Source organism: Coccidioides immitis (assembly GCF_000149335.2).
Source record: "Coccidioides immitis RS genomic scaffold supercont3.2, whole genome shotgun sequence".
Classification (NCBI taxonomy): domain Eukaryota; kingdom Fungi; phylum Ascomycota; class Eurotiomycetes; order Onygenales; family Onygenaceae; genus Coccidioides; species Coccidioides immitis.
Window position 1 is genome coordinate 2,940,604 of NW_004504309.1, and position 24,076 is coordinate 2,964,679.

A 24,076-nucleotide genomic window follows, 5' to 3' on the forward strand; every position below is an offset into this window, starting at 1 on the left:
TTAGCATCTTCATTCTGAGCGCCAACTCAAAAGGCTCAAGTTCCAAGAAAAACCTTCAATCTCTATAGCGGCGCTGTACAGAACAAGATGGCGACATCCGAGACACAAACGATCAGAATTGGCTACGTGCCCGGTAAGAGCTGACTTTGTTTATTGCCCCGCCCCCGCTCCTATCCATCTTTCTGCTGTCCAGATGATACCCAGCAACGCAACGGAAGAATTCACAATGTGAAAGATTCGAGAATGGCTTGCCGATTTCAGATTTGATTGGAAATGATATATCTAACTACTAGGCTCTAGAGCATTATTTGGCTCCCCTCCACCTCGCTGCCCGATCCGCTTTCTCGTCCCTCCCATTCAATGTTACCCTTAAGGCCTTCCCCTCTGGCACCGGACATATGATAACTTCTTTACGGCAAAATGAGATAGATATTGGAATTGGTCTTACTGAGGGTTGGGTTGCCGGGTTGGTTGGAAAGGAGCAGGTTGAGAAAGGCCCTGATGCAGACGGGGGATATAAAGTGGTTGGGCAGTGGGTAGAGACGCCCTTGAGGTGGGCCATTGTCACGGGGAGACAGAGAGCGAACATTGACAGTGTGGATGATTTGAAAGGTGGAAGGGTGGGTGTGAGTCGATTGGGAAGGTAAGTCATTCAGCTGTCCAGGTGAGTGAGTGTGGATGTTTACTATTTTTTTTTTCTAGCGGATCTCATATCATGTCCTTCGTTCTTGCGAAGCAGCAAAATTGGCCAATTCCCGCACCTCTTACTCCGGTTATCCTAGGTCCTTTCGGGTCACTCCGAGATGGAGTGACGGGGAAGGGTCCCAATGAGTCGGATGCGGAGCATCCGACTGCAGATTTCTTCATGTGGGAGCAATTCACCACCAAGCCGTATTTTGATGCCACTCCCGCCACTCCATCTCCTCCGCTAAAGAAAATCGGGGAGATATTTACACCATGGCCTTCATGGCATATTGCAGCGTCTTCCTCAAAATTTCCCAATCCCGAAAACGATCCTCGATTAACGCAACTCATGGAGGCTCTGGATCAGGGCATTGCTGCATTTGAAGCCGATACAGCACATGTTGTTGCATTGTTGGGAACAGGAGAACTGGGATGCACTTATTCAAAAGAAGATGCTACTGAGTGGTTGAAAGACGTCAGGTTTGTCAAGGGAGGCACTAAGGGTATTCGGAGGGATATCATTGAGAACGTTGTTGATATTTTGAAGAATGCTGACGTTGTGCCAAATGAGATTGGCAACGACGAGGCTGTGAGAAGAGTTGCTGGTATCCTTCGAGAGCAGTAGCTCAGGCTGGATCTTGATATATATCTTGGTGGAAATCAAGTTGATTCCGTGCCTTGCAAATGAAGTCCACCGGAATCGTAACTTTGCATCTCGGTGGGTGGATGTAACCCTCGTCACAATCCGTTGCTTGTCGGCATCGTGTACGGAGTACATAACGTGTAATCATTACGGAGTACCCTTGATTGCTCTTGTGAATATTTTCTGCCATGGCTTGGTGGCTTGAAACTCGAATTTAACCTATTATGAACTTGTCAACTGAGGATCTTTATTGGCAGGTCCTCGCTTTTGACTCCTGTCATGGATCAGCAGGTGGCGCCAAAACTATTGGTGATTGAGTTCTGGCTGGCCCCTGATTCAACCTCCGTAATATTGACCGCTGTTGTCCCAATCGCAAGTCAATCTACTTGAACAGCGACAGATGAAGCAAAAGTTCCGTAAATAATTTGCATTTACTCCGTATTAATTGTTAATCCAAGGGCCTCTACTCCGTACAATCCATTCTACTGGGTTTCAAAAACGAAATTTCTTTTTTAGTACTCCGTGCTCCGTATATCTGCTCCGTAAGGTTGAAAATGAATTCAACTATTTTAAGCATGGTCCAAGTCAGATATTACATTTCTTTGCGTCTATACCAATCGTCTCTCTTTTTCAGTAAATTTCTTTCTTGAGTATCAAGTTTATCCGATGGTTAATATATTTCTACTCTTTGTTTCTGCTCTTCTTTGGCATGAGGCTGTGGCGGTTTATGAACTTGTCGACAATTATGCTGGAAATACATTTTTTAGCAACTTTACCTTCTTTAGCGAACCAGATCCCACTCAAGGATTTGTTAAGTATATCGGAGAGCCGGAGGCCCGCAAGAATGGCTTGATCGGATTCAGCAGCAGTTATTCTGGCGATAACATGGCATGGATGAGCGTGGATCGGACAAACGTCGCACCAATGGGCCGGGAGAGCGTCCGTATAACGAGCAGGAAGGTGTACAATCAGGGATTGTTTATCGTTGACATTGCACACGTTCCGACTACGACATGCGGAACTTGGCCTGCGTTTTGGATGTTCGGCCCCGATTGGCCTCATGGAGGAGAAATCGACATTTATGAGGGGGTCAATCTCGAGTATCAGAATTCAATGACACTTCACACCGGACCCGGTTGCACAGTATCCCGACACGCAGAATCCACTGGGCGGATGACGACAACGAATTGCGATGTTGCTGCCGCCGGACAAAAGCCCAACGAAGGATGCAAGGTCAGATCACAGGACCCCTTGAGCTTTGGAGCTGGGCTCAATGCGGTTGGAGGGGGCATGTATGCAACGGAGTGGACCGTCGACGCCATCAAAATCTGGTTCTTCCCACGCACCTTTCAAATACCATATGACATTACACAGGGGAAACCAGATCCAAACACATGGGGCCTGCCCACAGCACATTTCGCTGGAAACTGCAGCTTCACCAACAGTTTCAAGGACTTGAGGATTGTGATAAACACGACATTCTGCGGTCAGTGGGCCGGCCAAGTGTGGGGAAAATCACCATGCGCATCGGTAACCTCAACGTGTGAGGAATTCGTGGCGAATTATCCAGAGGCCTTTTTACAAAGTTACTGGGCTATCAATTCGATAAAAGTGTATGAAAAGAAGCCAGGGTGGGAGAGCGCCTGAGCCGGGCGTTGAAATGGTGCGATTGATATACTGTACATATTTCTTAGTAGAGACTTGAGATAAAGGAAAGAGATGACACTCACTTGGAAGATGAAACATAGGCAGATTTTTCTTGCATGGAATGGCTGAATTGTCACGGCCAAGCAGAAATGTGAAAACACACAGATGAACCTTAGCCAGCAGAGAGTTGTAGCAGCATGCTTTGATCAGAAACACCCGCTGAAGACATTAGAAAATTTAGTGATCATTAAATCTTAGCGCTGCGGACTTGGAAATCGAGGAATATGCGGCTGGGCAGCCATATTAAATTCAAAAAATAATAATAGAGTACAGAGTACGCTGTAGTATCTCTGGATAACACTCTTTCTAGATTCAGGCATGTTAATGTAGCATTGCAATTAATTGTGAATGGAGAAAGGTACCAAAGTTCGTTGCTTGATGCTATTGCACTTCAAGCTTCCGCACGGATCTCCAAAAGCCTACGGAGTACTCCGTACGGAGTACACCTTCTCGGGTTAGCGATATGAAATTGGCCGAGCCTGTCCAACAGCCAGACCACACCATAGTTATCCACAATTCTATATAATTTGATTCTTGTTCCACTATATCACATACGACCATAGGAAGTAGAGAACAGGGCTTCCTGTCTGCTCAGCCATACTTAACCTACTTGTTAAGCTCAGCCAATTCACATGGCCACCTTTCAACAGTGCTGCTTCAAAGATGAGTACTGCATAAGCATGGTGATGCTTGGGTGAGCAAGATGATTTCCAGCACAAGTAAGAATGAGCTAGTAGATTGGTGGGTGAGTTCTGTGCTGAGAGGGTGGAGTATTTATAGCAATGACTAGTCATGAAAAGACTTAAATAGATAGAGATTCTCTTTTAAAGTTAACTCTCAAATCCAAATTCAATCTCTTATTTCTTTGAAATAGATTTATAGTGTCTACTTTTACAGAGTACAATCTTGAAAAATGGTTAGCAACACCACTGAATGACTGACTAATCAGCAAAAGCAGCAAGTTAAGAAACAGAATTCAGAGATTTCACTGCTCAATATCAAGAGAAGGTGGAGAAAAGTAAAAGTATTGTGTATCACAAGCAACGGGCCCCAGCTACTGAAGCAACATATGCAAGAGTAATTGAAAATTGGTTCTTGTAGATTAAGCAGTGAAATTTGAATAACATAAATTATCTAACAAGAAAATAGATTCAGGCTATCCCAAAATAAACCCATAGAGAAAGACTTTACAAAGAATGAGCCTGACCCATCAGCTTAAATACTAAAATTATTTGCAGAAGATTTTATTATTACTAGGAAAAATCTGCCCTCTCAGTTCTCAGTTAAGCATACTATTGCATGCTTTATTGCAGAATAAGAGATCAAGACCAGCCATGTACTTCTGCTCAACCTAAAGAAGAATGTTGGTTGGAGGCTCGACGGAAGCGTTTCAGTCGGCATACTGGATAACGACGACCCTGGGACTGGGGGCATAGCGACTCCGGCTCCCGGCAATGTAGCTTGAGGTCCGATATCCCAACCATCTTGGGCTATTGTCGACTCTCTATCAAGGTTACTGTTGTTAAGCCTATCATACATAAAGGAGACCACGCTATGTCGTAAGCGTCGAGAGTCGAACGATGAGAGCTCCATCTTCGGAAAATGCAAAAGGAGTAAGAAAATTAGTTATATAGGTAGTTAGCGTAAATAGATTGGGATAAGATATAAGAATACGTTTTGTCAGGAAAAACGACTATAGACGAGGGTTAAAGAAGGAAGATAATAGAATAAGGAAAACCAAATTATCAAGAGAACCAAGCTAACAAGTACTTACACGCAGAGGCGTCAGAATGGAAGGAGTGTGTTGGAACAAAGGCAGGAAGCAGCCAGTCAGCAGGAAGTTACCTGGAACCCTTCGGCGGCATGGTTGAATGATAATATGCCACGACGAGCCAGGTCCCATCCGGGCATACTCTGTGAAAAAGAATTGCATTTTGAAGATTGGACCAGACGAGAGAAGATACTTGACTCACCATGGTCCACCCAGAACCGGATAGAATTCAGACCGGAATTGCAAATGATGCGCCTGTGAACAGGCTACTGCTCCCATCTACATCATTGCTCGACACCCAATTCACCCGTACCCCTCTTGGCTTCAGGTTTGTCAGGGTCTATCCTTTTCCCTTCTCTGTTCCATTACTTCCCTCTCTTCTAGAAGGGTTTAGATCTCGTTCTGATAAGTCCCTTTTCTTGTTAACATCAAGAAGAGGAAGCCCAAACTTTTGGTATAGAGGAGGGCCAGATGAATTCCCGGCAGATGTAGACAAGGAATTCACGAAATCGGAGTAGACACAGATATGGAAAGGCTTGGATGTCAGAAAGCGCTGTGTTCCAGTAAACAGAGTCCTGGGTGCTTTCTTTCCCTGACCTACGGTGCTGTCACAGAAAGGAGTTCGCATAGCCAAAGGGAAGTATCTTTCCTATTCCTGAAATCTCGCGCGTAGTTACTTCCTGGCTGTCTCGTGGGTGCCTGCTTTGTAATTGAGGATTTTCTAGGAGTCGGATTTACCTTGTAGATAGGTAGAGTAGGCATATAAAGAGTGATTGGTGACAGTCAAAGATCCCTTTGCCTCTCTCTTTTCCTACCCTTCACCAGTCCCTCCATGGTGTCTATCTCTTGGCGAGGATAGTTGCTTTCCCAGGCATTGGCGCACTCTGCTTGACATTGCAGACCATGCTGGGTTGGTTGTGGTATGCCACTGTTCGTTTCGATGTCGTTGGTTCATGGATGGTGCTTCGCAGGTATACCCAAGAACATGTCATAACTCTCTTCTAACATAGTTATATGCTTGAGCAAGGTTTCACAGTGGAGTCAGGCATTCCTCTCACAAAGCATAAGATATCTCCATGGCCGAGGCCCCAGGAAGCAATACAGCAGTGTGGTTTGAGGAGACTTGTCATCATTCTCCAGTTCTTTGGCGCACCTTAAATGTATGGGACCATATTAACTCCCCATACTTTCCCGCAAATGAAGAATAAACCCTTGTTACGAACTGAGACTTCGGTCAATGATGGAAAGCAACTGTATATCTTATAGGCGGGGCTTAGTGTTTTCCGACTTTTGTCTTGGATTCACTCCATGTCGGAGTCTCTGCTCTGGCATGGCTGCAGCAAGGCTGACCTTGCTGCAGTGCTTCTCTAGGGTCCCCGTGGAGTCAGAACATCAGCGCGCAATCCATCCCCCGGCTAGCCAAGAGCGGTTTGTGCGTGATGATAGTCATCATCCTCCAAAAGATTCCTTGTTACGATTGTCTGGAGCGGTCTGGTAAACAACGGAATTTTGATCCGAGGGAGGGGAGGGAGGATGGGCTTTTATATGCCTAGAGTCGCCTGGCGTGAGTCATCAACACGGCATACTTGTGTCATTCGGTGGTGGGTGAAGTCTGGATTCTCTTTCGTCAACCGTAGTTCCAGAACAGTGTAAACTTGGTCAGGCAGTAGTTAGTTAACTATAGTAGCAACCATACAAAACTCTTGCACACGGCCTCTTTTTTTTGGCTCAAGAAATGTGTATATAGTAGTCAAAGGTAGGACCGTGTTGTATCTGCACACGTCTATCCCGACGGCACTGTGAAGTTGTCGAAGGATTATGGCCAGGTCAAAGTCGATGCTGACCCGGATGCCCCGGAGGGAGAGAGCGCTTTGAAATAAGTGGTCAACGAAGCAAATTGGAGAAGCACATGTTCGTCGTGCGGGAAGGAGCATATGATATGTTTGGCACGTGACTTTGCGTTTTCTCTCTGTATGAAATCGTGGCAATCAATGTGTTTATCGTGCTCTAGAGTCTGGACAGCAACAAGAACGTTTTAGAGCACCAGAGGAATAACTAAGTCATATGCAATTATGTCGTAAGCTCCTCAGATCTGGGATACCATTTCAACTTAATATACGACGCTGGAGCTCCTTCCGGGCGTCTCTGCCACCTCTAAGCAGGAGACATTTAGCAGAACGAATCATCCGCTTTCTTCCGGGGGCTCCGCTGAAGCAAGCAACCAGACGAACAGGATTTTCCTACGCTTGATACGCTTACTGTTCGTCTTGATGATTGGTTTGCGGTCATTGAACCGTGTGATAAAGCGGTCGTTTTCCCTTCACGCCAAACCAGTTCAATTCCCGCCTTCTCAGTTTGCTCCTCCAGTTCCCCAGCACGAACTTATTGATGAAGAGGCCTGCCCGGCTTACGACCCGAAATACTTTTACCCTGCTAAGCCAGGAGAGATACTTGCCAATCACTACCAGCTATTGGTGAAGATCGGTTGGGGAACATGTTCAACCATATGGCTGGCGAAGGATCTAAAATGGTAGGCATTGTCCCTGCCATCCCCCTTGTGATGATGCTCAACCTACTAACAAATGCAGATTTAATGTAGATATATTTGGCAGCCAGAACGTTTCGTGGCACTGAAAATAATAAATAACCGCAGCTCTCTCGAGGCTTACCATGAGCGCGATATCGAGGAGCACATTTCCCGCCAACGCCGGATACACCGTGGTCGTGGGATTATCCGAACCTGCCTTGACAGCTTCGAAGTGACAGGTCCAGATGGGAGCCATCTGTGTCTAGCATATGAACCAATGCGGGAGCCGCTTTGGATACTCCAGAAACGTTTTGTTGACCAAAGGCTCCCTCTCCCGGTTGCAAAGGCATACCTTCTTATTCTTCTTGCAGGCCTTGACTATCTTCATTCAGAATGCAGGCTTGTACATACCGGCAAGTAACTTATTTTCAGTTACTCCTTTTCACATCATCACTCTTTTCTAAGTGCATTACTGATACCTCTTGCTAGACTTGAAGCTCGACAATATTTTGATGACGTTCGAGAACGAAGACATTCTCCCTAACTTTATCAAAGAACAGATCACCAACCTGCCTATGCAGTGCAAGACGACGAGCGGGCGTACAATCTACCGTTGTCACAACGATTTCGGGTCCCTCGATTGGAGAGAACTTCGGAAAATGTTGCCTAAAATTGTTGACTTTGGGTTAGCAGCCCGCCTTGAAAGTGATAGTCAGGGGCAAGTGAGGAACGAAACAGGTGGTGTTCATCCGATACAGCCCGACCACTACCGTGCGCCGGAGGTCATTCTTGGCTGTCCATGGAGTTTTAGCGCGGATATATGGAATATTGGTGTCCTGGTATTAATCCCTGCTTCCGAACTCCCTCCCTAGCACTTTTATTTGACTTCGCATGGGAGCTCTTTCCTTTCCTTCATTTTCACGATACCTATGTATATTCAGCGACGACTGACCGTACTCTTACAGGCGTGGGATATAATTGAGCACACCGAACTATTCCTCCATGTGCATGACAGTCAAGGTCATTACAACCCTAAGACACATTTGGCGGAAATGACTGCACTTCTTGGCCCTCCTCCCAAGGAATTATTAGCAAAGTCGGATGCTATGGCTGAGTTTAGTTGGCCTAATCCAATCATGAATGAGACAGGCAGGCTATGCAGGAACGGGCGGGAATATTTTAATGGGCCCTTTTTCAATGAAAATGGTATGCGAATTCATTTACGAATACCTGTGCTTTTCGACTAACGTTTTCGGTCTGGCAGGCGAATTCCTTTATGATGATCTGATACCTGCGCGGAAACTAGAAGATTCGATCCCGTCCTTGGAGCAGAAGGAAAGACAGGCCTTCTTGTCCTTTGTTACCCTTATGCTTGCCTGGAATCCGGATGATAGGCAAACAGCCGGCGAGTTGATGGAACACCCGTTCCTAAGGCTAGAGTGAAGGAGAGCCCTCCGCATTTGTCTTGAACAACCTGCTTTCCCCCACTTTTAAAATTTAATTTTGAAGTGAAACGGGCTCTTACGTTCGTGTCCGGCTTTCTGTACGCAGCGTCAGTCGGTCAGGGAGCTCTAGATACTTGGAAAGAGACTGATTTAGCCCACAATAAACCCTGTCCTGGGATTCTGCAAGGAGCTCTGTGAAATCCCGACTTGGGCCACGGTGACCTAGGGAACGGTAGAATGACTCCGAGCTCGATCTGGTCATCGACCATCTTCACCGCGTAGTGCTCAGATCGGGGGTTTTGGCATCAGTTTGACATTACTCCATGTATCCCACTGCTTCCATCCCCAGATGACACCTCATCCAAAAGCACTCTACCCCGTACAACCAATAATATTTGTCGTGCTGAGATACTGATTTCGGAACCTCAGTCGTCCCCAAGGTGGTGATGCTACTTCGACGCCAGCTACGAGGCGAGCAATCAAACCATAGGGTATCTGCGGTGATGGGTCGTTGACAGTGTGCATACCGAGGTCGTGCCTTGCTTCCAGATGGGTGTAGTTGCTGGCCCCCGCCAGTGGCTCGATGTCCATGACCATGTTTTCCGTTAGATGGTTTGAGGATTTCAAAATGATGAGTTTGGGATCCATGGAATCTGTCCCAAGCTTTCCTCGGGTTGGATTATCGAGAGTTATAAATATGGTTATAACCCATAGTTAACTAATTCACTCTCTATGATCTATTGTCTTAAAATATACTCCTTTGAGCTGAATTTCTCTATAATAGTAGACATTCTTAAGAATCATTTTCACCCACTGTACCTTTACAAGGCCGATCCATCACCTTGCATGTAAAACTACATCATATATACAGATAGAAAAAGACAAAGGAATTAGAACATTTGTAAACGCTCTCAACTGAAAAGGATGCTTAATGGAGGGCCGTGGTTCATGTTTGAAATCAAACCCCGAGCTGGAGCTTTAAAATCCGGGCTTTGTGTAGCTTATCGGTCATTCAAAAAAGAAGTAGTGGCCACAAAGAAAGATCCCCACTATATGGACTTAGATGGTATCATAAAAAAGAGTCCATTGGGAACCTTTAATCAATGCTGACTATGCAAAAGCATACTCTTATGTCTGGGGATTCTCTGTATACCAAGTCAAACTTGTTCTTTAGAGAGTGATAGATAGTATTCAGAAAGAGGTTTTGCCATAGTTTCTGGATGACTATAATATTATATTTATAAGTGGTTATTTACAGACTCAGTATACAGACGAATGTTTCAAATACTATAGCTATAGAAAACAGTATTAGAAAGAACAACTTCTTTTTTAACAAGTTCAGAGTAATCTACTAAATATTCTTCAAAGCTTTTTCTATATTTTTTTTAAGTATTATATAATTCTCTTCTTGATCTTTTCTGCGGTTGCTTTTCTTGATTCTGCTGTCAGATTTGATCTTTTTAGCTTCACTAGAATTTTATACTGTTCTATTATAAATCATGGTCTAAAGATAGATATTGTTATCTAGAAGCTCTTAATCACTTGTATATAGATTTATATTATTGTCTTGCTATTCAGAGCTGATAGTAGATTTTTGATTTAAATTATATCTTCTCTTATCTTATTCTGTATCTTATTATATTAATCTCAGCTGCTAGCTTCTGTGTAGATGATATGTTTCTGATCTTCTCTATGTACAGCTCTATACTATTTAGCAGAGCTTTTATTATACTTTATAATAAGTTTCTGTTCTTGTCTAGTATAGTTAATTGAAATTTCTTGATAGCTTTAATATCTGCTTGTATTTAAGTTGCATGGTCATGAATGCTTTAGAGCTGGAGGCCCACCCAAGAGGCAGTTTGACCGCTCACCATACTTTCTTGGTATTGGGTGATATCTAGAGCTCTGATGAGCAGATTGAGCCACTGTGTGAGCTGAATAGAAAGGTGGTTGTGGAGATATTTCAAAAATTAGGTCTTGATGGTATGAGGTTATTTCCCTTTTCTAGTTAATGGAAAGTGATGATTATGCTTAGTAATGTTAAAGCCGGGATTCCCGGAATTATAATTTTCCAGGGAAAAGTGCCAGGGCAGGACAGGCTGGAGCCCATTGCAATGCGCGCAAAGGACTGACAGGTGCAGAAGGTGGAAGAGCTGTTAGTTCTGCACGCCAGCACAATGGTGACGACTCATAAATACATTACTTCTTTCGCTAGGAGTACGTTATCCTCGATTTTCCCCCCTGCTCGACCCAATTCGTCGTCAGTTCTTCCCTTCCTGTACCCAGTCCAACAGCAGACCAGAGATTTGCGAACTGGTGCAAAGACGAAAGCAAAGGATGCAGCTGCAAAAGCGAAGAAAAAGAGAAGGACATTCAGACAATATGATATGAAAGATGCACTTCAATTTTCATTATGCGACGCTATGAGGTATAGCCCCGTTTTAAATTCTCTCTCCTCCACGCCCAAGCTAACCGAAGATGCGGCTCCGAAAAACAGATACATCCGTGCCTTTGAAGCGGGTAGACAAGCAGCATCCGTCAAATACGAAGTTCACCTCAAACTACGGACGAAAAAGGATGGCCCTGTGATTCGGAATCAATTGAACCTTCCACATGCTGTTCATACTGGCGTCCGTGTTTGCGTCATTGCTCCTCCAGGATCGCGTGCGGCAAAGGAGGCCAAAGCCGCCGGTGCAGACATTGTGGGCGAGAGAGATGTGTTTGAGCAGGTTAAGGCTGGTAACATTGAGTTTGAGGCGTGTATATGCCATTCATCTAGCTTGCAGAATCTGAATAAGGCTGGGCTGGGTAGGGTCCTCGGTCCAAAAGGATTGATGCCCAGCGCAAAATTGGGAACTGTGGTGGATAACGTTGGCCAGGCGGTAAGGAATATGCGTTCCGGGAGTATCTACCGAGAGAGGGCAGGCGTTATCCGTATGCCGATTGGCCGGTTGGGATTTTCACCCGAAGAACTCAGGAATAATCTGCGAACCTTCATCGGCCAGGTGAAGAAGGACGCAGCGGGCTTGTCCGACCAAGTATCTAAAGAAATTGCTGAGGTGGTGAGTTTACCACTTTGGTATGCACCGCACCCGCTCCATTCGTTACTAACCCGAGGTTAGGTTCTGAGCTCCACGAATGCCCCTGGTTTCAGCTTAAACGGCGAATATAAATCTGAGGATTCACCTCCGATTTCCGCCCTTACAGGGCAATGAGTAAAGCAACATGTATATTACTAGGCACTTTTCTTTCTGGCGTTTTCTGTGGGTTTTCAGTAGAATGTTTTTTCTAAAACCTAACTCCCTTAAACGCCTTGTCATGCAAAAATGGAATGGGTATTATCGACGCTAAATCCTCAGTTTCAACAATGCCATGACAGCCTCTGTCTCCTCTCCTAAGAGCTCATGGAGATGTAGGATCTTCAGCAGGCGGTCTTCCCTCTTCCTCCCAACTGTGTCCCCTTGTTTGACAGCAGTCCTGAGATCTAGAAGTAAGGCCGTCTTTATGGTTGCGATTCTGTTGGATTGACCAACCACAAACGGATGTTGTTCGCCAACGCGGTTGATCACAGTCTTCAAGCTAAGGTACTGTTGAATATGCCGTTCTAGTCGACGCAACGATACCAAAGTCGTGTCGCCCGACTCATCTTGGTCCCGATCCTCGTCATCGCCGCTCTCGTCGTCTTCGCTCTGAATCAACTCTTCGTCCAACTCTGGATCCTTGCTCCGCTTGTTGCTCCCTTCATCTCCCTGATGGACCATAAGCTTCTGTTCCAATAATTCGATTTTCTCCGCAATATCCAATAAATAATATCCTATCGCGATATCAGATCGCAATCGCTTCTTGTCGTCCAGCAGTCCTTTAATGGTAGCAGTCCTATTTTCAAATTTCTCCTTGACACTCTGCACATCGCGCTGGAAACCTAACAGCACGGCCCTGATTTCTTCAACTCTCTCCTCTCCACCTTTGAGAGCGGTGCCGAGGGAGAGAAAGTCTTGATAGTTGTCGTTGACCAGGTTCAGTAACTCTTTGCTTAGGGATTGGCTCAGTTCTCGGAGCTCCGTCTGGAGATCCGCGAGCGATTGGTGGCGATTGGAGAGGGAGGAAAGAAATTTGGCTGGGTCAAAATTGGGAGTGATAAAAGACGACCTAGAGAGGGGCTTAGGGAACGGGAGGTAGTCATCGCCATCGTTTACTTCTGCTTCAGACTCGGAGGAGTCGCCGAACTGGAGATTGAATCCATGGAGTTTAGTTTCCTGAGGCAACGAAAAAGGGCCGGGAGGACTTGCGACATACATAAAACCTGCTCATCCTTCGATATGCAGCTCTTCCATCCCATTAAGATCATAGCAGCTGCTGCTCGCACCAAGCACTCGCTCGTCGCCCGCATCGCCGCTCTGGCTACCGTTCGAGCGTCGCTGGCAAGCGCTGATGACATAAGACATAACTTAGTTACTGACTAACTAGCTAGATTTGGTTTAGATCGAATCTGACACATCAAAATCAGACGAGGCTCTGTTACTTAACGTATTTCACGAGGATACAGGTCAGGGGACCTCGTAAAAGTCACGTGATGCTTACTAAAGAAGTCGCACCTTCAGTACTATAAATACCATACATGTACCTCTGCTGTTTGAATTTTCAAATTATTTACAGTTTTCTTCACATACATTAATTGATTGGGAGTTGATTGTCAATTGATTGTCAATTGATTAGCAATTGATTAGCAATGTCTGCTTCATTTACTCCGTATATAAATCTGACATCTGATGACCAACCTTTTTGGCTGAAAACAGTTTCTAATCAATTGGCAACTGATTAGTAGCTGCTTGCCAACCAATTATGGAATAACCTATCTTTGTCTTATAGCAGTCCTTTACCCGGCGGAAGACCTCCTTATAGTGTAGAACAACAGACCCCAGCATCTGTATAATCAGTTATTAACTGATTGGTAACTGGTTAGCAAATGATTGTGTTACTCACTGTTGTGTACTCAGGCAGGACAATCTCTCTCCACTGGCAACACTCTCAAGATACTGTTGGTAGTAGGCCTATCAATTCAATCATTTTTTTAATCAATTTTCATCAGATTCCATCAAAATAACACATTTAACAGCTAAATCTACTCACATTATCGCGTAAATGAGCCATCTTCAAAGAAGGGGGGCCCCCGGCGAACTGCTTGGGAAATACTTGGTAAAGGTAAGAAAAAAAATCTTACGTGACTGTTTTTTAGAGGCGCGCTCTGCTTAATAAGCAGCACGTGACTTTTACGAGGGCCACCTTGGCTTACATAAGGGGTCCGGGTCATCTGTTGTCCTGCGTATTTCACGGCGAACTCGGACACACGGTGAACTCGGACACTTTTGCACGTGATATAAAACCTTCTTAAGATGGCTTGCTTGGCTTCACCAAACAGGCTAATAGTCCCAGGCACCATGTAGAGGTGCAAGCCATGCCTAGGTGTTGTACACAGGCTCTGTACGGAGTACAACTGGAGTAAATGAAATCATATAATCATTTAAACTTGAAAGAGGAATATCATATAATGTAGCAGCTCTCTGTTGACTCAATCCTTGGTCCTTTACTGTGGAAGCAGCCAAAAAAAGTCTGTTTGTGCTCATTTTTGCTGTGAAATGAATGTACGATGATGAAGACTGAGAGATTTGATTGGTGCTGAAAAATCAGACTATGTCACGTGCAAAAGTGTCCGAGTTCACCGTGAAATACGTTACCCTTCATAAAGATTGGTTCATAGACAGCGAGGACAAGCGACGCAATTGATCCAACAAATACTAGTAGCTCTATACCTGCCTGGCCTAAGATGGTCTTATGATTCAATGTGGCAAGCCGCCAAGTATCCCTGCGTGCGATCGAACTCAACCAAACTGTATGACTACCTCCGCTGCAGATGGACGCTGTGATAGAAGCAGCAAACTGGAATATGCGATGCGCTTCTGCATTTTTTTGCGCCTGGTTTGCACATTTTGTAGAGGGATCCTTCCATCACTTACATTGTAAGATACTCTTATATATTTGTTTCTTGAGACCATTATCATGATCATTTGCAAAAGGAAGAAGCAATTATCAAATGTTACTGGGAGAAGTTCGTGTTAAACAAGTAATGCGACATCCAACCCATGCTAAACTTGTACCACCCATTATTTCTTGACTACAAGCACAAGTTGAAAAGACAGGCTGCCTCTGGAGTCCTGTATGCTAAACACCTCTAGCTGTTCTTGTTATGGTCTCAGCGCCCAACTGAGGTATGTTGTTCAGGGTTGAAAGAATTGGTCTTCACTCGCGATGCTTTTCATGATATATGAATTCTTAGAAGTCATAATGGGTCGAATGATCAAAATTCAGGCACAGCGCTAAACACAATAGATTGTACCATGGTATGATTAGTGGAAGTTTGCCTTCTGAACCAATGACAACGCCAAGCCTTGTCACGTGTTAATCTCACAGGTTCTACAAAGGTTACGTTCCAGAAGCGCCAAAACAAACACGATCACAACTCTACTCGCAACTGCGGAAGCAGCCAGCTGGGATTTTACTTCGCTTCCTTATGTTGCTGATATGGCAAAATTGTCACCAGATGAAAATGCCATCATCAGAAAACATCCTCTAGCCAAGTCACTTGATGATTTACATGGCTTGCTTCAGGAGGCAGAGAGAACCTATGAGTTGTGTTTTATTTCCTATCATGACGCTGTTGATAGCTTTGACCAACTCTTTCAAGATGCGACTTCAAAGCTTCTTTATGTCTTACTGGGAGAGGAAGCGGCGCTCAACATTCGCTCACGAATAAGCGATGGAAATGTGGCTTCTGACCTAGCAAATCTGTTTACGAGCCTTCAAAGGGGCAACTTCAGCTACAACCACTACCGGCGGCTGGTGCGCCTGGTCATCCAAAAGCCTCCCTCCACCGAATCCCAGAATGTCGAAACCTGGAATTTCGATGTCTGGAATGCTGTCCTTGACCTTATTAACACCGCCTCACGAGGCACCCCCCCTCCCGGCCCCATATCATCGATCCAACAGACGCCCTGGATGCGCAACACTAGCAGTTTCGTCAACTCTACAGAATATCGAAGGCACGTTGACGCTGTGCTGAAGGAGGAGCTTGGAGAGTTACACGTCAACATCCCTGGGTTCTTTAACGCGTACTTTGGAGACATACCACAACTTAGTGCGGTTTCACAAGCGGTGTTGGAAGGGTGCAAGAGGGCAGACAGTCAACTTTATGACGAAGAGCAGGGCTGGCGGGACTGGCCTGAACTTGCGGCAGAAAGAGATGTTCTGAAGTGGCTGGCCAACATCATTGCTGAGTTTGTACGATTAGCCGAAGCTCAAGAGCCGTCCTGGAAGATCGACCGCAGACCTCTGGCACAGCCAAGCCAGCCACTACAGGGATCTATCGCGGAGAGAAAGCTCGATATCGGCTTTGTCGATGATCCGACGGCCACTGAGGACTCCAGATGCCGCTGGTCGCAGATCCTGGTGCCAGGGGAGCTGAAGAATGACCCAAAATACGACAGGAAATCCGGGGCATGGTTTGATCTTGGCAGGTACTCTCGGGAAGTCCTTGCCGCGCAGGATACTCGTCGTTTCGTGCTCGGGTTCACCCTTTGTGGGCCATTTCTGCGACTATGGAACTTTGACCGCCTGGGCGGGATCGCCTCAGAGGAGTTCAACATCAACCAGGACGGCCTTCAATTTGTGTCTGTTGTCCTTGGATTCCTCTTGATGAGCCGGGAGCAACTTGGGTTTGATCCCACCATCGTCGCGACCGGGACCGAACGGTATATCGAGATTGAGAAGGACGGTACGAAGGAACGGCTGATCATCGACAGGATTGTTGGACGAGCACGCTGTGTTGCCGGGCGAGCCACAACCTGCTGGAAGGCATACTGTGAGACAGACAAATCACGGACGCCGCTGGTTGTCAAGGACTCCTGGCAGTATGCGGAACGCACTGAGGAGGGAGAGTTGTTGCGAGAAGCAATGGCGAAGGGGGTCAAGAATGTCGCGAGGTATTATCACCACGAGACCGTTCGCATTGACAACAAGGATGATGATGTCTTGGCTATCCGAAAGGGCCTCAATATTCCGATTTCGAAAGATGAGAAGGGTGGCTTTAAGGTGACAGTGCGGCATAGTAGGTCTCAAAGAGGACAAAAGAGCCAGGGCAGCACCACCGGCCAGAAGCGATCCTCTGACTGCATGGACACGGCATTTCCTCCTCCCCCAAGTAAACGTACCCAGTCAAGTTCTCTGTCCAAATCTGCAGGCAGCTCAACCCCATTAAATCGAGTTCACCGCCGCGTTATTATCCGGGATTATGGGAAACCAATCTATGAGAGTAGCTCGAAGGCTACTCTTCTCGCTGGGCTAGCCGGCTGTATCGAAGGATACATGTCGCTCTATAATGAGGCTGGCCTCATCCAATGCGACGTTTCCCCTCGGAACCTGATGGTGAATGAGGACAAGGACAATCCTTCATGGCCTGCCTTTCTGATTGACCTTGATCTGGCTATCAAGACACATCGGGATGGGTCTTCTGGCGCGCGGGGCAAAACGGGCACCAGGGCATTCATGGCCATTGGTGTCTTGTATGGTGAAAAGCACTGTTTCATGCATGATCTGGAGTCATTCTTCTGGGTCCTGTTCTGGATATGCATTCACTACAATGGCCCAGGGAAGGGAAGGATTGTCGAGCGTTTTGAGGAGTGGAATTATGTGAGCACTGAAAAACTAGCTGATGAGAAGAAAGGATTGATTAGTGATGAAGGTGACTTTCTCAGGATTTTAAAGGATAATTTCACCCCATACTATCAGTCCCTGATCCCTTGCGTCAATCGATTACGGCGCCTTGTCTTTCCAGACGGTGGACGGTGGAAGAAACCAAATTTCAATCTATCCCGGAACATGATTGAGACACTTCAAGATGCACAAAATAAGCCAGACGTTGTAAACTAATGCAGATTTTTTACTATAGCATGCATTTGACTGGCTCGGTGAAGACTGAGGACAGCCATGATCTGAGCGACTCTACCGCAACTCCTTTCAACCATCATCTTTTCTGCTTGCACTGCCATTGATGGGCTACTGAGTATGCGCTTGATGTCAACGCATAGTTGCTTGCCTGCCCATATTCTGTGTCGTTCTTCTAGCCAGGCCCTGCACTCAAGCAGAATGTGGCGTACTGACTACCTAGCGGCCATAACCACATGGGCATTTATTGTTGTCAGCCTTGTTAATCGTGTGGAGGTACATATGCGCGGAGGCCGAGCTTGCCTGTGCGCATTTGCGTGATGCCAATTGATCAGGAGCTAAAGGACTATGTATAGTCGGATACAGCAGCACCTTCCCATTAAATATGCATCGTGCATTTCATCCTGAAAATATATATTAGAAGGGGAAAAAAAAAAACTTAGCCCCAGTCTCTTTGGGCTTTCTTTCTGGCACACAACCTTCTCTCGACTTCAGCCTGTCATGTAATCTATTTTTGGCTTGCAATCTGTTTTTCTATCTTAGGCGCCTGGTGCTGTTTCGCTTCTTCTGTAATCCATCTTTGGCGCGCAAGCCATTTATTATTCTATGCAGAAAAAGTGATTGTTATAGGCTGATCAAACTTCGAAAATAGTAGGCAACATACAGAGTTGGGCCGTGACAATGACTCGCTAACCCCTGGTTGTAGGAAAAGGACGTGCCCATGATTCATAAATACATTCTCAAATTTAACTACCACTCATATAACCAGCACCCGCACAACCTTTGCAACCTTTAGTCGGTATTCTTGAATGACTCGATCAAGTCCGCCTCTGCCTTCTTTTCATCAGCATTCTCGGGGTCGACAAGAATTTTAGCCCATATTTTATGGCTGTCCGCAGCTGCAGCGGCTTTGATGCTGGCGTTCTCAGCATTCTTGTTGGCCTGAAGGATCAACTCATGCTCCCCGCCAACCACGGATCCCTTATCAAATCGCAGGTTGTACTTCTCATCGTTCTTAGGTGTCCGGCTTAGGAATATTCGCGTTCCTCTCTCAGCATTCGCCACCTTTTGGATCACCTTGCTCCATGGGACTCCTGCCGCGAACTCTTTGACAACTTTGACTGAGAATTTAACCACTGGATGATTTCGTTAGCACTTTCCAGCAAACATCACCGCGCCACTGCTCCGAGCATTCAACCACAAAATAACCAGCAATGTGATGAAGGGTGCGATATTATTTCAACGGCTTCCGGCGACAAGCCTGAGTTCATCAAAGTTTTATAGGAGTTACCATCTTTCTCTGTTCTCATCTCCCTTTTCCTCGTCGGTCCAGAGCCAGTCACTCTTGATGTTGGATCACAGTCTCGCCAAATATGACAAGTTCTTCCAGTACACAAGCGGCTGCTGGCTTTGAGGTGAGGAAAAGCAACTTCAGGATCAATTTACACTTTTCAATGTGTTGGAACTCCAGTGTATTGCAGCTGAAAGTATTGGAGCAAACAAGTGTGTTGCCATGACAAAGTTGGTGGAAGGCACTTTTAACAAGACCTTTCATCTTAAGATGGACAACAGCTCTACTGCCATTGCAAGGATACCTCAACCCATTGCTGGACCCAAGTACTATACCACCGCATCAGAGATCACAATAATAGATTTTGTAAGACCCACCTTCTTGTCCTCAGCAAGTTGTTCTACATCTGGTTTACTCTACTACAGGCCCATACAGTACTCCAGATACCTGCCCTACAGGTTCATACATGGAGTGCATGCGCGGATAACCCTGTTGGTGCTGAATACATTATCATGGAGGAAGCTACAGGGACAAAGCTGGAGGACATATGGGATAATCTTTCTCTAGAAGACAGAATTGGTATCATGAAGGATCTGGTATTGATTGAAAATAAGCTTCTTTCAGTATCTTTCAGCAGGTATGAATAATTAATTCAATGAACTGCAATCAATAAAGCTGACGCAGGATATAGATATGGGAATCTCTATTACTCTGGCAAGGCAGTCCCTGGGGCTGTGGTTGCTGAAGTTGTGAGTGATACATCACCAGAACTTAAAATGGACATGAAGACACAGTTTTCCATTGGCCCTGTTGTAGCAAGAGATTTTTGGACAAAAGAAAATTCAGTGATGGATATAGATCAGGGTCCATGCAAGTCAATCATCTCCCACTCAATATTTCTTAGCTTAAATTCCTTCAGGACATCTTCCACATGAATATGCAGCAGCTTTAGTGCACTGTGAACAGAAATGGATTGAGCAATACACAATCCCCAAGCCTGCAACTGATCAATTCATAACATCTACAGTGCAAAATTCCTCTGAAGCCCATCTTTCTCTTCTCAAAAAGTATCTACAAGTGGCCCCTTATCTTTTGCCCACAGATGACCCAAATCTCATCACATCTACAATCTGGCATACAGATCTCCATGCCAGCAACCTCTTTGTTGACAAAGGCCATATCACTAGTGTGATTGACTGGCAGGAAGCTTGGACTGGGCCTCTAGTTCTTCAAGGCCACCATCCACACCTAGTTGATTACCAAGGTGATATCATTTTGGAACCACCGCCAAATTTTAAGGACCTTGAACTGAATGAGAAGGCCCAATTGAAAAAGCAGATTGCTAGTTCCATAATTCTTTATCTTTATGAACAGCAAACAGCAAAACTCAACCCTAATCTCAACAGAGTACTCCATTTAAAGCTCGGGCGAGTGAGGTGTGAGCCTATAAGCTTTGTCAGCAACACCTGGGATGATGATATTTTGCCATTGCATGAATTACTGATAAATGTGGAAAGGTATGTTGTAAAATCAGTCTCCAGAATTACAATATCCATTATGAGTATGCCTCCTAATCCCTGATATAGACATTGACATGAGCTAGGCTTCAACTTCACATGCCCAATTCACTTTACACAGGATGAGCTCCAGAGACACACAGAGAATGGAGAAGGATGGAACAAAGTGCAAGACTTTTGAAGAGCTATAGAGGGAATTGTCACCTATGATGGATGGACTGCACACAGCATGTATGATGAGGCTGTCGCTCTTTTTTCAGAACTCAGGGAAATCAGGTTGAAGAACATGATAGGAAAGGAGAGAAAGGACTTTGAAGCACAGACGCGGTGGGTGGAGAGCTCTTCCCAGAGCCATAATGATGGAAATGTAGAATGATACCCATCGCATCAAGACGCAACGGGACGGGTCTCTCGGCGCGCGAGGCAAGACGGGCACTAGGGCGTTTATGGCCATCAGTGTCTTGTACAGTGAAAAGCATTGCGGCTCATTACTATTGTCTTGAGGCAAGCAGTGCCATAAGAAAGCCTTAACAAGTCCTATATAATCACAAGACAACATCGTGCTTAAGAATTTGATCTTGTACCATATGTAGACTCAGGACCACCACTTGGTCTTTGTCTTCTGTCGTGTGGTGGCTTAACTGGTGTTCAATACTCCTGGTGCTCCATTCCATCTCCCAGGCTTTGTAAGCTTCGATATATTTTTTATAGCATGCGTTCTGGAATGTACAGCCGCGATAATGAAACCAGTCTTCAATCGCTCTGTCAAAGCGTTCAATTCTCATGGCATTCCCAAGGAGACCAGCCGGATAGATGCCACCCTCCATCTTTAGGTAGCCGGGTTTGATCAACTGGGAGAGGTCACCACAGATCCGTTCCATACAGGAGACATAATAAAATTGATTTAAGTCTAGATATAAAGCCAAATATCAGCCACAATCCCCATCAAAAACTATCCTTAGTCGTGTATACCGTAATGCCTTCCGGTTGTGTCTTTCAAATTAAGACGACATGGAGACTCGATATTAGGCCTTCCAGTCAAATTTGAATAGGACACAATTGAACGCCCGACAATGACTTCTGTTGCTGGGGGTATCTTGGAGAATGAGGACCACACCTTCTACGCCTTCACCGCATCATATCGACACTTCAGTTCCTGTTAAATACGTTTCCAGCGCCCAATACCTCTGGATGCCATCCTTTTATTCCGTCCACCAATCTTTATGCACCATCCGTATCTGCCGGCTCTCGTACAACACAACTCTATCCGCTAAATCAGGCAGTGCAGGGAAAGATACCATGCCAGTTGGATCTTACATCTGCATCACTCGAGAGTGCGAAGAAACGGCACACGAATGCTCAAGCTTCTAAAAGGTTTCGTCAGCGGAAGAAGCTTAGTGAGGTTAAAGTTAAGACCGAGAGAACGCCACCCCATGCGTAAGTAGCGTGGGCAGGGGTTTCCCCATACTTGCTGTATCCATGGGTTTTTCGGCAAACTGGTACAGTAGTAAGGCTTTAGGCTCCTTTCCGCGAACCAGAGCTGGGATACATCTGCATATACAGTATATATATAATCATGGGCTCCTTATGGGCTGGAAAACATCATCTTTCCGTTTTAAGTTAACTTCCACGGATCCGCGACCCGGTTAGATGGCTGGGGAACCACTTTGGTTCTGCGCAATAACCACTCCTTAATCTGCCCAGACTTTTTCTAACATACCTTCACTTTGGGCTCCCTATCCATCAATTCACTTTGCACATAAAAGAATACCAACGGCATTGCTCACGAAGGCCTGACCTTTGGTGCCAGGCTCTCATTTGGGGGGTCTAACAAAAGACCCATTCGCTGATCCTCCTTGCTGAGAAGCTGCTGCTAGACAACTTGAACGAACAATGCAGTGGATTTTACCTGGCAGTCTCCCTTTAGTTTCTTCTGACCGCCGTTTATCTGCGTCATAAAGGATGACACGCCTAGTATGCTTTCCCGGGAAGGCTGGACAACGCCACGGAAACAAGAAACATGCCGCACGTTGCAGGCACCAGGACCACCTTTCCAACCTGGCTCTTTGTTTTGATTTGTCGGTCAAGCAATAGTGGACTTACTGGGGTCTCTGTGATGTTGTGTGGAAAGGCAAATAGGCCAGCCGCTTTTTGGATGGTTAAGTTTCAGCCCAGGGGCCATATCGCGTTGCCTTTCTGCAAGTCGTTGAATGACAAACCCAGAGTGACACAGACATCTCAGTAGGGCAACAGGCTTCCTTGCTCCTATGCTCTGGTTTTCCTGTTAATTAGTAACATGGGCCTGGAAAGGTATATAAGGCCCTAGAGAACCTCCTCTCTGACCCATTCATTCACAAGAAGCAAACCTTCCACATATCTCCCTTTTGCATCCCTTTTTTGCAGGATTACTATCATGGAGACGAATCAACCGCCCAGCGCTGGCCTGCCGCTACCCAAAACTGCTATCGAGAAGTGTTTGCAAGAAGTCTTTCCTCCTTCAAGTAGCCAATTGACGAACGGTATCAGTGAAATCTACTATATCTTACTGGTTCTGGAAAAAGACTGGATTCGAATTTGTGAGGAAATCGAACCCGTATTTACCGACAAAAAAGGGGAAGCAACTGTTTTGCTACATAAAGCGCTTTTGTCTTATTATGTCCTTTTCTATCGGGTGTCATATCACACCTCCGCACGCTCTGACCTCCGCCAGTCAATTAACAAATACAAGATTACAAAACAAATGTGGTTCCATGCGGCCCGCCGACTCACTAAATGGGTTGAAATTCAGCATTCCAGCCTCTTTCTTTTACGCCTCATCGATCATTGCTGCGATGCTTATGAGTCACTCATTGAGATCGCTCCTGACGCCAAAGTCACCTGATTTGAGTGTTTGGGCGATATCATGAGAATTCGGTCGAGAATGGGAGATACAGAGATTTGGATGGGCAAGGCAAATCACTGGTATGATATGGCCACCGATGAGGCGCCTGAAACAGGCAGGATTCAACACCATTTAGCAGCGTTATCGCAACGTCCCTACAGAAGTTTTTCTTATATACAAAAGCTATGCTTCAGTGTCCTTGAAGGCTTTCTTCGCCCAGCTTCCCCAACACAAGGGTATGGTAACAGTGTTTGCCAAAGCCCATGAGGCCCTTTGTACAAACCTGCCATCATTGACATTCTCTGAGGCTGAAGATACCTTCACATCGCAATTGGATGCCCTTATCAGAGAGCCCACATTGAAGGAGCATTTGGTTTATATTGCATTGACAAATTTCGCTGCAATCATGGGGTATGGGCGTCAGAATAGATTGTTTCTGGAGGTGTATGAGGACCTATCATGGCTTAACTTCATCCAAGGGCAGTCTGATTCTTCTTCTGGTTTCACCTTGTCAGATAATTATGAAAATCTCGCTATCCCTTTTACCTTTCGCACACTCTCATGCATGCTCAGGCATAGGGATTGTGGGCATATGCCGCCCTCCATGTCTCCC

The 24,076-nt window shown here is 45.6% G+C and overlaps 13 protein-coding genes across 13 annotated transcripts; 9 read left to right on the forward strand and 4 right to left on the reverse strand.

The window, feature by feature from the left end:
• Positions 1-87: 87 nt before the first annotated feature.
• CIMG_06565 (uncharacterized protein) lies at positions 88-1,724 on the forward strand (the record flags this gene model as incomplete). The annotated part of the gene is made up of 3 exons (XM_001242668.2): positions 88-133; positions 301-643; positions 703-1,724. The coding sequence occupies 3 exons, from the start codon at positions 88-90 to the stop codon at positions 1,307-1,309; spliced, it is 996 nt and encodes a 331-aa protein (XP_001242669.1). The 3' UTR covers positions 1,310-1,724.
• Positions 1,725-1,993: 269 nt separating this feature from the next.
• On the forward strand, positions 1,994-2,974 carry CIMG_06566 (endo-1,3(4)-beta-glucanase; the record flags this gene model as incomplete). The annotated part of the gene is made up of 1 exon (XM_001242669.1): positions 1,994-2,974. The coding sequence occupies one exon, from the start codon at positions 1,994-1,996 to the stop codon at positions 2,972-2,974; it is 981 nt and encodes a 326-aa protein (XP_001242670.1).
• Positions 2,975-3,737: 763 nt separating this feature from the next.
• On the forward strand, positions 3,738-4,253 carry CIMG_11770 (uncharacterized protein; the record flags this gene model as incomplete). The annotated part of the gene is made up of 3 exons (XM_012358686.1): positions 3,738-3,779; positions 3,984-4,111; positions 4,184-4,253. The coding sequence occupies 3 exons, from the start codon at positions 3,738-3,740 to the stop codon at positions 4,251-4,253; spliced, it is 240 nt and encodes a 79-aa protein (XP_012214109.1).
• Positions 4,254-5,008: 755 nt separating this feature from the next.
• On the forward strand, positions 5,009-5,323 carry CIMG_11771 (uncharacterized protein; the record flags this gene model as incomplete). Its single annotated transcript, XM_012358687.1, has 2 exons — positions 5,009-5,133; positions 5,266-5,323. 2 exons carry the CDS (start codon positions 5,009-5,011, stop codon positions 5,321-5,323), a joined length of 183 nt encoding a protein of 60 aa, XP_012214110.1.
• A 1,510-nt stretch (positions 5,324-6,833) lies between these two features.
• CIMG_06568 (serine/threonine protein kinase) lies at positions 6,834-8,966 on the forward strand. Its single transcript, XM_001242671.2, has 5 exons — positions 6,834-7,335; positions 7,394-7,745; positions 7,822-8,171; positions 8,298-8,538; positions 8,597-8,966. The coding sequence occupies exons 2-5, from the start codon at positions 7,610-7,612 to the stop codon at positions 8,773-8,775; spliced, it is 906 nt and encodes a 301-aa protein (XP_001242672.2). The 5' UTR covers positions 6,834-7,335; positions 7,394-7,609; the 3' UTR covers positions 8,776-8,966.
• CIMG_11772 (uncharacterized protein) lies at positions 8,615-9,580 on the reverse strand. Its single transcript, XM_012358688.1, has one exon. It carries the CDS (start codon positions 9,423-9,425, stop codon positions 9,150-9,152), a length of 276 nt encoding a protein of 91 aa, XP_012214111.1. The 5' UTR covers positions 9,426-9,580; the 3' UTR covers positions 8,615-9,149.
• Positions 9,581-10,913: 1,333 nt separating this feature from the next.
• Positions 10,914-12,152, forward strand: CIMG_06569 (mitochondrial 54S ribosomal protein MRPL1). The gene is made up of 3 exons (XM_001242672.2): positions 10,914-11,205; positions 11,275-11,839; positions 11,900-12,152. Exons 1-3 carry the CDS (start codon positions 10,955-10,957, stop codon positions 11,990-11,992), a joined length of 909 nt encoding a protein of 302 aa, XP_001242673.2. The 5' UTR covers positions 10,914-10,954; the 3' UTR covers positions 11,993-12,152.
• CIMG_06570 (uncharacterized protein) lies at positions 12,035-13,137 on the reverse strand. The gene is made up of 2 exons (XM_001242673.2): positions 13,074-13,137; positions 12,035-13,003 (listed from the first exon to the last, which is right to left on the reverse strand). Exons 1-2 carry the CDS (start codon positions 13,086-13,088, stop codon positions 12,125-12,127), a joined length of 894 nt encoding a protein of 297 aa, XP_001242674.2. The 5' UTR covers positions 13,089-13,137; the 3' UTR covers positions 12,035-12,124.
• A 2,219-nt stretch (positions 13,138-15,356) lies between these two features.
• Positions 15,357-18,406, forward strand: CIMG_06571 (uncharacterized protein; the record flags this gene model as incomplete). Its single annotated transcript, XM_001242674.2, has 1 exon — positions 15,357-18,406. The coding sequence occupies one exon, from the start codon at positions 15,357-15,359 to the stop codon at positions 17,757-17,759; it is 2,403 nt and encodes an 800-aa protein (XP_001242675.2). The 3' UTR covers positions 17,760-18,406.
• A 160-nt stretch (positions 18,407-18,566) lies between these two features.
• On the reverse strand, positions 18,567-19,084 carry CIMG_13066 (uncharacterized protein; the record flags this gene model as incomplete). The annotated part of the gene is made up of 2 exons (XM_001242675.2): positions 18,567-18,910; positions 19,066-19,084. The coding sequence occupies 2 exons, from the start codon at positions 19,082-19,084 to the stop codon at positions 18,567-18,569; spliced, it is 363 nt and encodes a 120-aa protein (XP_001242676.2).
• Positions 19,085-19,147: 63 nt separating this feature from the next.
• Positions 19,148-20,958, forward strand: CIMG_06573 (uncharacterized protein; the record flags this gene model as incomplete). The annotated part of the gene is made up of 6 exons (XM_001242676.2): positions 19,148-19,189; positions 19,246-19,431; positions 19,491-19,702; positions 19,757-19,929; positions 19,985-20,582; positions 20,811-20,958. The coding sequence occupies 6 exons, from the start codon at positions 19,148-19,150 to the stop codon at positions 20,956-20,958; spliced, it is 1,359 nt and encodes a 452-aa protein (XP_001242677.2).
• Positions 20,959-21,127: 169 nt separating this feature from the next.
• On the reverse strand, positions 21,128-21,474 carry CIMG_13067 (uncharacterized protein; the record flags this gene model as incomplete). Its single annotated transcript, XM_001242677.2, has 2 exons — positions 21,128-21,433; positions 21,466-21,474. 2 exons carry the CDS (start codon positions 21,472-21,474, stop codon positions 21,128-21,130), a joined length of 315 nt encoding a protein of 104 aa, XP_001242678.2.
• Positions 21,475-22,995: 1,521 nt separating this feature from the next.
• On the forward strand, positions 22,996-23,463 carry CIMG_06575 (uncharacterized protein; the record flags this gene model as incomplete). Its single annotated transcript, XM_001242678.1, has 1 exon — positions 22,996-23,463. The coding sequence occupies one exon, from the start codon at positions 22,996-22,998 to the stop codon at positions 23,461-23,463; it is 468 nt and encodes a 155-aa protein (XP_001242679.1).
• Between the last annotated feature and the right edge of the window lie 613 nt (positions 23,464-24,076).